The following is a 17010-nucleotide window of genomic DNA, read 5'->3' as shown; positions in this document are numbered from 1 at the left end:
TCTGTGTGGGACCAAAGGAAGCGATGTTTATTTGGTGCAAAATCTATATTTTCTGTAGCACACTAAGTAATTTAACTCATATGGTCAGTTTACTCAAACACCACAATTACATGGAACCTTGAATAGGGAGTGAGATCTGGTTGGTTTGTACAGGTTATGTTAAGCTCTGATACATCCCAGAGTAACATGGGCAGAGAATAAAAAGAATTCACAAAGCCCCCTTGAGGGACCGGGGGAAAATGTGGAAATATTAAATTCCCCAGCTGGGAAATTTGATATTCTCATAAGCATTGGGGACTACCAGTCTAGCAGGCCGAGCCCTTGATCTTGGGGCTTGCCCTTATGAAGCTTGTAATTGCAAAGGAGAGGCTAAGCCTACTTATAATTGTGCCTGAGAGTCTCCCCCAGAGAACCTCTTTTGTTGCTCAGATGTGGCCCTCTCTCTCTAAGCCAACTCTGCAGGTAAACTCACTGCCCTCCCCGCTATGTGGATCATGACACCCAGGGGTGTAAATCTCCCTGGCAATGTGGGAGGTGACTCTGGGGATGAACCTGGACCTGGCATCGTAGGATTGAGAAAGCTTTCTGGACCAAAAGGGGGAAGAGAAATGAAACAAAATAGTTTCAGTGACTGAGAGATTTCAAATGGAGCCGAGACTAATTCTGGAGGTAATTCTTATGCATATATGGATATCCTTTTTTAGTTTTTAGCTTATTAGAATAGCTAGGGGGAAATATCTGAAACTGTTTAACTGCAATCCAGTATCCTTTATTCTTGAAGATGATTGTATAATTATATGTCTTATATGGTGTGACTGTGAAAATCTGATGGCTCACACTCCGTTTACACAGTGTATGGACAAATGAGTAGAAAAATTGGGGCAAAAACTAAATGAATAATTGGATGGGAGTATGGGATGTTTTGGAGTTCTTGTTTACTTTTATTTTTATTCTTATTTTTATTTGTTGGAGTAATGAAATACTGTTCAAAAATTGATTGTGGTGATGACTGTACAGCTATATGATGATACTGTGAACAACTGTACACTTTGTATAACTGTATGGTATGTGTATATATTTCATTAAAACTGATTTTAAAAAAAAGAAGCAAATGGCAGGAAGATCCCTGTCTCACTTCGGCAGCAGTAGCATGAGCAACTGCTTCAGATGAACCACTTATAGGTCATGGGTATGGGCCTATTTCTAGGCTGCTCAGATTCAAGCCTGAGTCCCCAGCTTTTCAGGGTGCTTTTGATCTGCTCGATTTCCTGTTCACAGACTCCCTTGCTGATGAAGTCCCCACCACGGTCAGCTTCTATCACCTGCAACCAAGAGACCTAACTGAATGAACGTGTGAGGAAAAGGGTACTCTCACACCATACTGGTGAGTGTGGAGATTGGTACCAACTGTCTGAAAATCAGTTTGGTGACATATATCAAAAGCCTTAAAATTTATATCCTCTTGACCCAGGAATTCAATAGTAGGGTTTGTATTAAAGAAATTAGGGGGAAAGTGAGCAGGGACTTAGGTCTGAGGACATTGACAATAGGGAACAGTTGGTATCGATAGAAAACGAAAAAAATCTTAGAAACAAGATAAATGTCCAACAACAGTCTATTACTTCAACAAATTGAGGCCATCCATACAATGGAACGTTGTGTAACCATTACGAATGATCGTTACAAGTTTAGATTTTTAGATCACACATGACATTTACAACACATTGCTTATCAGTAATAAAAGCCAATTACAAAATAGTACACATTATTTCATTTTTGCTAAAATTGTAATTTATGATTGGTAAAATATGTTCAGTGGGATTTTTCCCATTGTCATATCATTAAAGCAGGGTCCAAAGCTAAGGTCAAACTGTGCTGAGTACTCTGTCCGTTTAGCTCAGAGGGTACAAGCTGTTTGAGGCAGCCCCTTCCCAGCAGGCTGACCAAGAGGGTCCAGTCCCAAGACCCAGCTTTCCCACCACCCTCACTGCCCAAATAATATAATGGAAAGAGACGTTGGCACTTGAGGAGACTCGTGCCCATGGCAAAGAAGATCCGCCTCCACACCTACACCCCAGGTGGAGATTAAGGGACTTTCCGTGGCCCAGACAGGACAGTGTCCCCCTGGCCACTTTCACTTTCACGCAGGTGGGAGCAGAGACATAGCAGGTGGCCCTGACCTCTAGAAGCAGGGGAGTGCAGTGTTACAAATTATTCCCTTTGTTTTTGCTACTCTTTACCAACTGCCCAGGGAAGGGATTGGTGGGGCCCCTGGCCCTGGGCAGAGCAAGGATGTTCTGGGTTGTTAAAGCTGCGATTATGCAAAATACCAGAAACTGATTGACTTTTATAGAGGGAATTTATTAGGTTATAAATTTACTGTTCTAGAGCCATAAAAGAGTCCAACTAAGGCATCAACAAGAGGATACCTTCACTGAAGTATAACTGATGGAGTCCAGAACACCTGTCAGCTGGGAAAGCACATGGTTGGCATCTGCTGGTCCTTTGCTCCAAGGTTCTAGTTTCAAAATTGCTTTCACCAACATGTCTCTGGGCTTCTGTCTCTTCGCTTCCCTCTCTAGCTCCTGTGCATCCTTGCTTGCTTTCACAGGGCATTTCTCCCTAAGCATCTAGGGGTCCTCTCTTAGCTTCTCTGGTGCAAACTTTAGGCATCAACAAAAGGATACCTTCACTGAAGAAAGGCTGATGGAGTCCGGAACACCTCTATCAGCTGGGAAGGCACATGGCTGGTGTTAGTTGGTCCTTTCCTCCTGGGTTCTGGTTTCAAAATTGCTTTTTCCAAAATCTCTCTGGGTTTCTGTCTTTCTTAGCTTCTCTCTCTCAGCTCCTGTGCATCCTTGCTTGTTCTCACAGAGAATTTCTCTCTAAGCATCTAGGGATCCTCTCTTAGCTTCTCCAGGACAAGCTCTGGGCTTCATCTCTTAGCTTAGCATCTCCAAATGTCTTTCTGTCTGCGTCTCCAAGCATCTGGGTCTGTCTGTGTCTCCAAGCATCTGGGTCTGTGTCGGCCCCTGAGCTCTTTTAAGGATTCCAGTAAACTAATCAAGACCCATCTTGAATAGGCAGCGTCACACCTCCATGGAAATAATCTAATCAAAAGGTCTCAGGCACAGTTGATTGGGTCACATCTTCATGGAAACAACTTACTCTGAAGATCCCACCCATATTAAGTCTGCGTTCGCAAGATTAGATTAAAAGAACATGACTTTGCAGGGACATAACAGATTCAAAACAGAAAAAAAGGGTAATGTGAAAGTAAAATATTTCTTCTTGGTGCTTACAATCAGAGCAAAACCTTTGGAGGCAGACTTTGTTAAAAGATAGGACAACCCCCCCACCTCACCCCCCCCCTTTTTTTACAGATTAATTTGGTGGATTTAGGCCTGAAATTTTGGAATAAAAGAAGCGAGAGGAAGATGGCAGAGTCTGTAGTCTGTGCTTTGGACAACAGGATGCCCCCCTGGGAATTCCAATCCCTCAACAAAGAGCCACTAAACCCAGAGATGGTAAAATCATGCAAGGAGTTGAGTTTCTTATTTAGGTTGACGTGGTACAGAGGCAGCCTGCAAGTTTAGGGGAACCAGAAGTCCAGGGATCCAGGAGAACATGAGCTAAAAAGTCTCCATCCCCATCCCGTTCTTCCCCTTACTGGTGACAGAAGATGCTGATAAGTGGGGAAAGGTTTGGGAGGAGGACAGAACTGGGGGCAGTGAATGTTTGAGAAGAGTAAAAATTAGAGCTTGTGGGCTTAGGAGTCAGATTTATAGCTTTGTACTGCACTCTTACTTTTTCTGAGCTGTGTGACTCAGGAGAAGTTACTGAACTTCACTGTTTCCTGAGTTCTCTCAACTGTGAAAAGGAGATAATAATCATAGCAATCTCATAGGGTTGTAATGGGCTTAAATGGATTAATACAGGCAAATTGCTTCCAACTGTAGCTGACTGTGCCTAATGAGTTAGATATTATTATTATTATTTTGGTAATAGTCTTTAAAGACAGATCCTGTGCCCTCCAGCATTAATGATGCAGTGTGACCACATTGGCCAGTGGCTGGGGGAAGAGGGGGTCCCAAGCCCTATGATCACAGGGTCAATACCAGAGCACGGGGGTCCTGTGCAGCTGTTGGGGGCATCATTTTCATGGGGGCAAGGAGCATTCCAGGATGTGTCTACACAGAGGCTCAGAAAGATGTGCTCCAAGTCTTATCTCACGGTGAGATGGGACGGAGAAAATGCTCCCAAATGGAAGTCTGTAGGTACAGGTGAGATTGGGGTGAAGAGGAGAAACACCCTAGAGAAACGGACAGGAAGTTACATGTGCAGAGCAGGCTGCAGTCACCTATCAGTGCCGGTGGAGGCAGGGGCAGGCCCGGCCAGGTGATTGGGAGGCAGGGCTTCTCTGTCCTAATGTCTGTCCTGGAGAAGCTCCAGACTCTGCTCTGCAGGAAAGGGAGAAGCCCTGCCTTCCAGGCTATTAGAAGAGGGGCACAGTTATGGGAGGGAGTAGCTGTGGGCCTGCAACAGCCCTCGAATGTGAAAGAGGAATCAGATACGGAAGCATAACTGAAAAGATGCTGCTGTCAGTGTTTGAGTTTCCCAAGCCCAGAGCACCGTGGACAGTATTAGAGAACAATGGAGGGTAGGGGCAGGAGAAACACCCTGACAGAGGAAGGTGAGAGCATGCCGGGCTCCTCCTCCTTCACCTCTGTAATGGGCCCTAACCAAGCACAAAGGCTGTCTGTGCCCGGGGACTCTCAGCTCACACTCCCCTGGGGATCCTTTAATACCCATAGCCAGGCACTGGCTGTGTGGCTGTGCCCCACTGCTCCCCTGTGACCTCTGCCTCCTTCTCGGAGACCAACTAGATGACAAGGCCAGGAAAGGGGTTAGAACAAGAGGAGAAAGCAGAGCAGGGCCTGGACATGCTCTGAGAGATGACAAGACTCCCCTGTCCTTGTGATGCCACCATCCTAAACCAATGTTCTAGAGTGATGAATTCCATGCCGAAACTGGGCACGGACTTTCCTCCAGACTCCGTCATTCCACTGCCAGGAATCTTCTTTACCTTCCATTGGCCTCTGAGCTCTTTGGAGCATGGGATTCCAGGCAGCATGATGGACAAGAGCACCAGCTTTGGAACCAGATACAATCCAGACTCATATACTCAACTTGTTTCCCAGAAGCTGAGTAGTCTTGGACGCATCATCCAGACCAGGATATCCTGCGACCTTCCTGCCATCCTCCTTTGTATACCTCACATATTCAAAACTGGGTTCATACCTACACTCACAGACATTCTCTTCTCTCCCCACCCTGTCCAGTCATGACACCATCGTCCATCCAGTTGGTCAAATCCGGAGGGACCATGTTCTCCCTGCCCATCTCATTCAGTCATGTCCATTTCATCCAGGTCTGTTAATTGTAGCTCCTAAATATCTCCAGAATCAATCAGTTTCTCAATCTCCATCATCATCTCTTGCCTGAATGAAAGGAAAAGCCTCAGAATGAAAGCAATAGCCTCCCTGTCTTCTTGTGCACACTGTCACCTCTTTCTCCTACTTTGGTCACTCAGATCTGACTATACTCCTCTTTTCCTTAAACACTTTTGTGCATTCTCAATGCTGTTAAGGTATTGTAAACAATCCTCAATTGTTCCATGACTGACTTGGTCCCAGGAGCAAGAAGGATCCCACCTTTTCTGGTGCCCAGCACAAACTCTTTCAGATTGGGTTCCCTGGGAAGCAGATGAATCAGGGTAAGAGGAATTGGAATGTGAGGGTCAGAGGGGACATAAATATTTTATATAGGGTGGTATTGTAAAGTGCCTTTATAAAGAGATATTTGAGTAGAGGGAAAGAAGGAAGGAAGGGAATCATGCATATATGTCAGGGAGGATGCAGAGGGGTTATATGATCTGAATTACGATCCCAAAGAATCACCCTGGCTTCCTCAGGAGCCCAGACTGAAAACAGAAAAGCCAGTCGGAGGCTGCAGCAATGATCCAAGTAGAGGTGATGGAGGCTGGGCCCAGGAGCAGTGGAGGAGGTGAGAAGTGCACAGCTTGTGGGTATAACTCAGTGATATGTTGGGACCAGCTTGTCCCAGCTCATGAGAGCCAATTGTTAAATTTTCAGGAATCTTACAATCTTGCTTGTTAAACTGTTGGTAGATTGAAATCTCCCCACTTTGGTAGTATATATACTGAAATCGGCAAATGCTGCAAATTAGGCTTTTTTCCCTCTTTCTGAGAGTCAGTTGTTAAACACTTACCAATGAATATAAGAATACTTATAAATGGGTACAAGCATTTTGAAGGCAGATTTGAACATGGAGTAGAAAAGAAAGAGGGAAGTAAAGATGACTCCAAGGCTTTTGGTCTGTCATGGAATTTGTCCCATGAGCAACAGGGTTGGGCAAGACGCAGGGTGATAGAAGAACCAGTGTTGCCATCACAGGGAGAGGAAGGGGCAACTGCTGGGTTTCAGGAGCTGGACACTTAGGCAAAGAGGAAGAGAAGGACACTTTCCTTTTACATTCATTTATAGTCAGGGCAGCAGAGAACCTCAGCAAGGCTGTGGAGTCAGGGTGGACAGAAATCCACAAGATGAAAATGACTCTTAAGAGCATGGACATAAGTATGTGGTTTCTGGCCAAGTCCAAGGCAATGGATAAGAGATGTCTTGATGTGTTTAGGAGACTCGACTTGTCTCTCACATTCTGGGGAAGGGCAGTGAGTCGGTTCCTAGACCAGGTCCCACAACCCAGCCCTGGGGCATCAGGGACAGTGAAAAGGATGAACAGGAGAATATGTCCAGGAGGGGAGGTCCTGGAGCAGAGTCTGCAGATGCTCCCAGGCAGCTCCATCTTGCAGGCTGGAAGGAGGCAGTAGAGACTGAGTGTCCCCTGTAGCAGGGCAAGAAGGAAGGAGCTGTGGGGAAACACACCCACACTTATTTAACTGTATTCTCATCATTCAGGAAATGCTTCCTGAGTGCCTGCTACACCCAGTGCTGTTTTCCTGAGAGCTGTCGTGTGTGGACAGGAAGCCCCCAGACAGGGCTGGGGCCACCTCAACCTTCATCCCCGAGTTGTGATCCCCTCCCTCAGCCCTTTCCACTGAGTCACACAGAGTGTCAGAGCAGGAGCATTGCTCAGAGCAGCCAATCCCAGGTTCTCACTATTACTTTATAGTGTGGATTCCTTCTGTCCCCACCCCCATGGAGCCCCACTGTTCAAAAATCTAGAGTTGGTCTCCAAGGGAACCACCAGCTCAGATGTCCTTCATTCAAAGCCCTCCACCCATATCCTCCATAGAACCCCTAGAACTGGGAGGATACCCTTGGAAGACCCTTGACCAGCTCACCTCCTGAAGGAATCCACATATGCCTGGGAGTTGAGACCCTCTTAGGAGGTTCCATGAGACTCCTGAGGGGAGTGGCGGGGATGTGCCCCCTTCTCTTTACTCCTGTTGGGCCCTGACACTGTGTGACATGTGGACCTTCCTGGGCTGGAGCCTCTTGCTGACCTTGCCCCTGCTGGGGATAGACCTTAGCCTGCCCTCCCTCCCTGAAGCCTGAACCACCCTACAACTTACAGTCAGGCCCTCAGCTTCCTGTGGACATAGACGGCAGAGGCACCTACAGCCAGCAGCACCTTGTAGATTAGCAGAAGAGCTACAAGAAATGTAGTATAGCACTCTGGGCCTGGAAATGAAGGGCAGGAGGAGACATTAGAGGAGGCCCGTAGGAGTCCATTCCCAAAGGCCTCACTTACTTCTTCTGAGGCCACCTTGACCCTTCTGTGCTCTGAAGCCTTTGAACTTGTGCCCTGGGCCCAGAATGGGATTCTTCATTTTCACACACTCCCTACTCAGACTGTCAGGATAGTCCTACTTGATAGAAGTTGTAGAGAACCTGTACTTAGTGATGCATAAGTATGGCCCCTGGTTTACTTACTTGTTCCTCACAACTCTTTGGGCCAGTATTATTATTTCTGAGTGTGATGACTGGGTTCATGTGTCAACTTGACCAGGTGATGGTGCCCAGTTGTACGGTCAAGCAAACACTGGCGTAACCATTACCAGAAGCATTTAATGGCTGGTTAGTAAAACAGCAGACTGATTTATTAAATTATCAGTCAATTGATTGCATCTGTGGCTGATTATATTGCCAATCAACTAACGGAGTGTCCTGCAATGAGAGAATCCAATCAATTGGATTTAATCCAATCAGTTGAAGACTTTTAAGGGCAAAGAGAGAACTTTCATTTCTTCTTCAGCCAGCCAGCCTCTTCTGGGGAGTTCGTCGAGGACTTTCATCAGAGTTGCCAGCTCGCAGGCTGCTCTGTGGAATCTGGACTTGTGCATCCTAAGCTATGGAATTTGGACTTGTGCATCCCCACAGTTGCATGAGACACTTTTTTAAAATCACATATTTACAGATATCTCCTGTTGCTTTTGTTTCCCTAGAGAACACTGACTAATACAGCTTCACAGCCCACCCCTTGTCAACTTGGCAGCTATACGCATCACCTTAAACCATATTTAATCTTTAAGTAGAATAAAATAACAGACATATATTTTTCCTAACAATACTCAGCTGTCCTGCCTACAACTAGAAACACACTAAATCTCTGCAGAATAGGATGCAAGTCCTTAGGTAACATTCACACTTAAACTTGATATCCTGTAACTTACGTACTATAACATGAACAATACAACTTACATCATATGATAAGGGGATAAGATAGAGAAGAAAACATTACGAACAAATACAAACATACTCATAACAACACAAGGAGGAAGTGTTCACACCATCACACCGAGGCATTATTATTCTGATGAGGAAATTGAGGACCAGAGAGTCCAGGGTGGGTCACAAGATTAGTGGGATCCAAACCTAGGGAAGCCCGTTACTGTTTTCCCTTAGGATGGTCCTTGAGACCCTCGGGGTCATAGGAATGAGTATCCCCAAGGCGCACAGTGCAGTGGGGACAGGGTTCCCTGTGGGAGTCTCAAGGCTGCCATGCTTAGCCCCAGGGTGGGCTGTTACCTCCAGGTTCTCAGGAGCCGAGGGTGTCCTCAGAGTGGCCCGACCTGATCACACCCAAGGCTGGAAAACACCCTGACAAGTCAGGGAAACAGCACTCAGCCTTGGGAGGGGCCTCAAGCATGATCTAGTCCACCTCGACCCCAGGGCAGATGTCCTCTGAAATCTTTTTGTTGGACACAGAAAGTTGGATGAGGGGAAGCATATTTTTGGATTCTTTGAATTTTTACAATGAGCAGTTTGGCATTTAAAATTAAACAAAGATTTTAAAGTTTCTTTTTATAAATAAAATAATGCTGGTGACTCTTGAAGGAAGGATGGAGACCTTATCATTTGTTGCTGCTGAGGGGTTGGTGGCCAAAGTATGTCTGACTTAAAAAGGTTGTCACCATTTAAGGAGTGTGGTAGGCAGAACAATGGCCCCCCAAAGATGCCTGTGTTCTCATCCCTGAAACCTGTGAATATGTTAACTTACATGAAAAAAAGGATATGCAAATAGGATTAAGCTAAGGCTTCTGAGATGGTGAGTCCGCATTGCTCATTTCCTCTTCCCTGCCATGCTCTGTAGAAGGAATCCCCCACAGTTCCCCTCCCATTTACAGATAAGCCAACTGGGACATGCCCAAGCCATGAGGCCCCGAGGTCAGGGCAGGACGAGGCTGGTCAGCTGCTCCCACTGTGCCCCTTCCCCCTGCTCAAGGGTTCAGTTCAAGGAGCTCTATTCAGCACCTACAAAGCACTGGGCTTATTGATGGGACGGGTGTCCACAGCCGGGGCAGTGGGAGCCTGGCCTGGAACTGGATCTGCGTCCCGGTCCTGAGTCCATCGGCCACTTGTCAGGGGACAGTGGGCAAGGCCCTTGTCACTCCTGGCCTCAGGCTCCCCTCTGAGTGGGGGGTGGGCTGGGTGCAATCTAAAGACCCTTCACGTGCCTACATCCCAGGACTTAGGAGGTGGAAAGGGGATCTGGGCCTCTGGCAGGAAACCCCAAATAAGAATGTTCCTTGCTGCCTCAAGCGGGGCCCCCTGAGTCTCCCACATGGGGAACCCCTTCTCTGTATGAGGGACCCTGAGAAAACCCGGCTCTGCCAGAGCCTCCAGTGACTGCCTGGTTCAGTCTGTCCCCAGCCCACAGGGGATTTTCTGACAGCCCCTTGGCACCTCCTCCTACCAAACTTCAACAGGGAATCTTCCTCTCTTAGGAATTTCTCCTGGGTGAGAAGTCTCTGGAGACTAAATAAGCACACGTCCTCCCCCACCCTGGCCTGGATTCTCCCATCACTGCAGGGAAAGACAACCTGAGCTTCAAGGAAGAGAGCTCTGGCCTGCTGTGTTCATTCCTGATGCCACAGCGCCAAGAGCAGGGCCTGGCACCCAGGGGGCTCCCTGTAAATGTTTGCAGAATAAAGAGGAGACCCCCACACTGCAGGGGCCCCTCTCTGGAGGTGAGGTTGGGCCTTGGGACTGGGTCATCCCTCACCCTTCAGCTCCCTCCTCTGTGGATCAAAGGTGGGACCAGATTGGAAAAGGCAGGGTCTTTGGAGCCAGGCAGACTCGGGTCCCAGACCCTTCTCCAGCTTTTACCAGCCGAGGGGCCTTGAGCAAACAACGTGACCCCTCTGGGCCTCAACCTCCCTGGTCTATAAAAGGGGGTGAAATGGGACCACAAATACAAGCCCCCACCCCACACCTGATGCTTGGTTGTTGCTCAGAGAACGGAGGGCTTCACTATTGCTTTATTGTCACACACCAGGGACGAAGGAGCCCCTGACGTACTCCACTCACGGACACCCGGGTGCCCGGACCAGACTTGTACTCCGTGTCTGGGGTCCCTTTCTGGAACTTCACACAGTAGTAGGTGCCGGTGTCAGACGGGGTGATGCTACTGATGTGGATGGAAAAGTCCAGGTTGCCTCCCTTTGTGGCATCTGTAACAGTTTTTACTCGGGGGAAGTGGCCTCCTTTGAATTCATAGATTAACTCCTGGTCTGGCCCAGCCCTCTTGAACCACTTGGTGTCCCCCGCGGGGTGCAGAGAGGAGTGGATGCAACGCAGGGTGACCAACTCCCCGGCTTTGACCGACACTGACTTGTCAGGCTGAGTCACCCGCAGCTCCTCCTCCTCCTGTCCTGCCGCTCCTGGAGGGAAACGCAGAGCAGTTATCCATCCTCCCTGCTCTGGTGTGTTTTCTCGAGTGTTCATCAACAGCTTTCATTTACTGAGTGTACACCATGAGCTCGCCTTGTGCGCAGCATGCTGCATGCATCATCTCATTTAATCCTCACAATGAGGAAACTGAGGCACAGAGAAGTTAAGGGCAGGCAGAGCATAGGCCAGACCCCAGCCTGGGTGGAGGGCCTGAGCCGTCTCTGGAAGAACCATGTCTGAGCTGGGCCCAGAATTCACTACTGAGCTTACCAGGAGGAAGGGGCCGTGTTGAGGAATGCCGACCTGGCCTGTACCCCCTTTACATGTGATGGCCGCAGGGGTGATGAGGGACACGATGCAGAACAGAGTGACCGCCTGTCCTGCTGTGACCCACACTGACTACTGAGCCACCTGCAGGTCCCCTCCCTGCCGCTGCTGGAGGGAAGCAGGGAGTTGGTGCCCACAGCCCCTTCTCTGCACTGGGCAAGGCTCAGGAGCCTGGATCCGCTGCCTGCTGCTCCTCATTCCTCCTTTTCCTGTGACTTTATAGAGCTGGTGAAGCCTGCAGCAGGGCCCAGGGTCCATCCAGCTCTGTCTGTCTCTCTCAAGTCTCTGCCCAGATAAGAGCGCCCCCTCCCCAGAAGTGTACTGTTCAGGGCTTATTCCCTGGCTCTTTAGCTGAAAGCCTGTCTCTCCAACCTCTCAGTGTCTCTGTGAGCTAGTCCGTGTCCCTTTATGAAACTGCTTTTCTGCTTAGCTCAGCCAATCAGCCTCTTTCCTGCAGCCAACAGTCTCCCATTCACTCGTGTTGTGATGTATTAAAGCACTGCTTTCCAAAGTCAGGAGTCAGTTTTGTGCATGCTCTTCACATTTGCAGTTCAACTTTAGTTCATGCTCAGGAGATTATGGATAAGTGTGCAGAACTAAATAATCACAGCAGTGATGGTTACAGAAGAAAAAAGTTGTAATCAGGTATTAATTATTGAAGTATTTTTTTGGAAAACATTTCTGGCTCTGCCCTTTCTGGCCATGTGGAAAGTGTGGCACTTTCTGAAACTGCATTGGGTAGGGCCACATGACCACTTTAGACTGATGAGTTGGGAGCAGAAGTGACAGGTGTAACTTCTGGGCTGTGCAAGTAACTGCAGGTGCAAGAATCTCTGCAGATCAACCTCCCTGTTCCACAGAGATCCTCAAAGTTCAGGATGGGGGCTTCTCCATCTGCCTAGATGCTTGAGTGACAGGAATGAACAGAATTTCCCACATAGTGAATATGATGCTTCAATAAATGCAATGTTGTTGTTTTAAGTCCCTTAGTTTTTTCCCCCATAGCATAAGTGCATAGTATTCATTTCCTATTTCTGCTATCACAAATTAGCACAAATTTAATGGTTTAAAAGGACAGAAATTCTTTACCTTACAATTCTGGTGTCAGGAGTCTGAAATAGGTCTGAAGAAGCTAAAATGAAGGTGTCGGCATATGGCGATCCTTCTGGAAGAAGCTCCAGGGAGAATGGGTCCCAGACTATTGCACCTTCTAGAGGATGCAGACTCCTGGGTTCTTGACCCCTCCCAGCAGTGACATCACTTTGAGTTCTTATCTCTGTTGTCACGTCTTCTTCTTTACCTCTGATCCCCTTGTCTTCCTCTTATAAGGACTCATGAATATATAGGGTCCAGCCTGTTAATCCAGGATATTCTTCCCATATCAAGTTCTTTAATTTAATCTTATCTGCAGTCCCTTTTGCCATATAAAGTAACATATTCACAGGTTCCTCATATTAGGAAGTGGACTCTTTTGGGAGCCATTGTTCTATCTTCCACACGTCTCTCCTGACGGCTATAGGAACTGGTCCCTAGCCAAGTGGCAAAGAAACTGACAGCACTGATGCATAAACTTGCAGCACTTTATGCACTGATGAAACGGTAAAAATGTGACGTTTAATAACACCTTAGGCAGAAAATGCATCTACTTGTAGCTCTAAGGAGAAATGTTGGAAAACACAATTTTAGGAGTGTTTTTGGTGACTGTAGTCTGCATTGGGCAAGTTACTACAAAAAAGGCAAAGAATCAGAAAAGAATTGGCTAGTTTGCAAGCAGGAATAAAATGGAATTGAGAAATCTAGAATCAGGTTAGAAAGGCAACCGTTACTCAGAAAGACAAAACTGAGATGGCCATTGACCAACAAAATCCTTTGTGTCCTGCTGAACCAGCAGCAAGGCTTGCCCCAAAAGAAGAATTAGGGGAGGGGCCAGCTGGCACTGCCCCAAACCGCCCTACCACAAGGCTGGTTGTAATTCAGAAGAAAGAGGCTCTAAATACCAGTGTGATCAGTCCAAAGGCATTTCTTAGAGGCACATACAGAGAGCAGCAGGGACCTCATGCCAGAGAGCAAGACGGCAAGAAGTTCACTGGGGTCTGCCCACGCCAAGGGCAACCACACTACACATAATATATAGTTGAGAAACAGAGGTGGGTAGGAGCAAGGCCTTCTGTGTAAGTACTGGGAAAACATTTTGGTCTGTGCTCTTTTCCCAAAACAAGATGTGCTCGGGGATGGGTTGCACTCAAGGTTACAGCAGGAAAGATCCATGTGCCTCTAGGGAAGGGATGTCTGAAGAGGCCGTGGGGACAAGGTCCATTCTCAGTCACATCAGTGACCAATTAGATTAATGGGAACTGGGCTCTGAGGCAAAGATCCCGTCCAGGATAAGGTCCTTCTACCCATTGTTAGAACTTGGAGGGGATAAATCCTCTCAGAGCAAAGACCCAGACAAGATTATAGTCCTCAGTAGAGCCTTGTAATGGACAAAATGACTCCAGGAAAAAGGTAAAATGCAGGGTCCCAAATCCTGTAGACTTGGCACGCAGGCAAAGAAAGAGCCAACTTCAGAAATGTGCTTTCAAAAGAATTATGGGAGGTTGGTTAGGTCCATGTCACTGTGTTTGACCAATGAGTTATGATTTGAAGGAACATAGGTCACTTTTGAGCCAATCATTGAGCTGCAGGTGGAAGACTTAACCAGTTCTACGTCACTGCCTCAGTGACTAGAGAATTTCTGGAGACACAGAGAAATACAAAAACTGTTGAAGTTTTCCAAGAAACAGGCATGGTTACTGGTGGCAGGGATATAAATCAGAGGAACATTCTATTGTAGCACCACAAATATATCCTGTCTTGTTTTGTTTTGTTTTGTTTTGTTTTCCCCTATTTCTCAACTAAAAGGGGGAATTTATGGTTCCCTTTTGGGAAGTGTGTATGGGTAAAACCCAACCATTTAGCACTATTTGTACCCAAACATGCCTCCCAAGGGTGCACATCCTGTGCTGAGAACACCCTTAGGGTTGGGTTCTTAGGTCTGGAGAAGATTGGGGGAGGGGAATCTGAATTGTACCTTTCATCACCTTATTTCCTTCTCACCCCTGCCCTGCACAGAAGAGAGAACTCCAGTATAGTAATGCACAGAAATTCTACTTTGAGAAAAAACCCATTTCACTAGAGAGAAGTTTGCTTATCTTAAGAACTGGGGAGAGGGTAAGGTAAAAGGTTAGAGGACTAGAAAGGGAAGGAGGGTGACTGGGAGAGTGGAAAAACGAAACACACACTCAGTGTGCATGTTGTATAGGCAGAAAATGATTTAAAGACAGCAGTAGGAAAGCCTTTTTAGAAGAGTTTGTATAGACTAACACCCGCTTACAAACATATATATAGATGCACAAATATGCATATTTATATTAATGTTTATATTAAATATATATATACAATAGCCTAGCATGCTATTATCCAGGACTGTTTTGAGGATTAAATAAAATTAAAATACATGTCAAAAGCTCCACAAAAATGTTAGCACACAGAAAACATCTAACATACCATGAATAAAAGTTTGAGAGGACAGACAGCAGAATTTGAACTCTGGCTATCTCTGGCTGGAGTGATGGGTAATGATTTTTTGTCTTTTTGCTTCCCTTCATTTGCTAGTGTTTCTGCAATGAGCTTCCACTGAGAAGCTGAGTAATGCAACATGCTTAAAAGAATGAGCTCTGGGGCTGGTTGGCCTGGATTTGAATCCCAGCTGCTCACTCACTCAGGTAGATGACATTGGCAAGTGATGCTGCCTGCCTCAGTTTCCCTATCTGTATATTGGAGATAATGGTAGTAGCTGTCACACAGGAGTGCTGTGAGGATTAGATGAGTTAATACGCCCAATTGGCATGAACGGTGCCTGTCTTATGGGGGCTCCATAGTGAACTCTCATTGTTGGTATGTGGGTGCAGTGTGTGTAATGGGAATCATTTTGAGTCAGACATCTGGGGCAACAAGGCAGGGCCCGGGGTGAGGGGCTGGGAGGGGTGGGCAGCTGGTGGGGTGTGGGCTTAGCCCTGGGACGTTGGGGTTGGCTTATTGGTGTGGAGAAAAGATCAGGCTGTGGGGGATGCTGTGAGCAGAGGCTTGCCCAGGCTGCCCCGAGAATGGCCCTAAATCCTGCCTGACTTGGCTAACAGGGAGAATAAAATCTCCACATGCAAGCCTAAGAGACCAGGGAGGCTGTGGGGACCCATGAAACAGAAAAATGCAGAGTTTCTTAAAGAGGAAGAGGCTGTGGGTGATGGGCGGGGAGACTCTGAGATCACAATTGAGGGAGAAGCAGAGAGAGAAGAGGGGCAGAGCGGGCTGCGCCCCAGCTTGGGAGGGTGTGGCTGACGTCCCCAGGGCAGCGCTGCATCTGGCCCAGCTCCAGCAGGTGCCATTCCAGGTGTCATGACCTCAGGATGGTCAATAGGCATCTCCGGGCTGGGAGCCCCGAGACCACCCTGGGGTTGTCCATGAGCTGTCTCTGTGTGGCATTGGGCAGGTTGCTTCACCTCTCCGGGCTTCAAATGTTACAAGAAATTAATAATGAGCTCTCTGTAAACTGTTCTGTCAACTAAAAATACTATAAAGTGTAAATTATTATTATGGTGGTGGATATAGCTTGAAGCATCAGCTGATGAGCTGCCTGTGCTAACCAGCTGCAGGGGATGGATCCAGGGAGGAAATGCTCAGGCCCCTGAGTTTATGCCGTCAGCTATGCCCAGACCTCAGTTTCCTGTCCAGCCCTGCATGGAGCACCAGGATGGAGTCCCTGGAAGCCTGGATGCAGAGGAAGGCCGAGGGGCAGAAAGGGGGTTTCACCCCAACCTGAGGCTCACCTGTGAGGAGCAGCAGCAGAGTCAGCAGCAGGGAAGGCACGGGAGGGTGAGGCCGGGAGGCACATCCGGGCATCGCGGAGGCTGCGGCGCTCGCTCTGTCCAAATGCCTGTGCTGGGAGGTCCTGGACTCTGCTCCCCAGAGAGAAGGGGAGCCCCACTTTCACAAGAGAAGAGGAAGTGGCTACGATGGGAAGAAAGGGCCATGAGATATCAGGATGTTTCTAGATCTGGCTAGATCCTGCTTCTGGATTGTGAAATAGAAATCAGATAGAAAAATCCACTAAAGGTGGGCAGTTATTCCAGTGAAGTTTTCAGAGAGGCTCCCCCAAGACCCCTCACCCCATCCTGAGGTCTTCCTTGTAAGTCCTCATTTGGAGGAAGCAGGCTAAGAATCTTAGGTGTGGCTGGCTTGAGGCCTTGCTCTGTGCCTTCCGCAACCCAGAGCTACTCAGCTGGCAGTAGGAGGAGGATTTACTGGGACCTGGTCATCTTTGGAGTGAAACCAGATCTGCTCTTGAAATGACTCCTAATTCCGACACTTCATGTATATAGCTGGTAAAACTTAGCCCAAATGCAAAGTTTAATGCAGACCTCAGAATTTG

General features: G+C 47.6%; 1 protein-coding gene across 1 annotated transcript; it reads right to left on the bottom strand.

Moving 5' to 3' along the window:
- Positions 1-6491: 6491 nt before the first annotated feature.
- Positions 6492-16558, bottom strand: LOC119515266 (signal-regulatory protein beta-1-like). The gene is made up of 5 exons (XM_037811138.1): positions 16409-16558; positions 10845-11206; positions 10549-10564; positions 7616-7724; positions 6492-6949 (listed from the first exon to the last, which is right to left on the bottom strand). Exons 1-4 carry the CDS (start codon positions 16479-16481, stop codon positions 7618-7620), a joined length of 558 nt encoding a protein of 185 aa, XP_037667066.1. The 5' UTR covers positions 16482-16558; the 3' UTR covers positions 6492-6949; positions 7616-7617.
- Between the last annotated feature and the right edge of the window lie 452 nt (positions 16559-17010).

The sequence above is a fragment of the Choloepus didactylus genome, chromosome 19 (assembly GCF_015220235.1).
Source record: "Choloepus didactylus isolate mChoDid1 chromosome 19, mChoDid1.pri, whole genome shotgun sequence".
Lineage (NCBI taxonomy): Eukaryota > Metazoa > Chordata > Mammalia > Pilosa > Megalonychidae > Choloepus > Choloepus didactylus.
The sequence above is the reverse complement of the archived record's forward strand: the minus strand, read 5'-3'. Positions and strand labels throughout refer to the sequence as shown.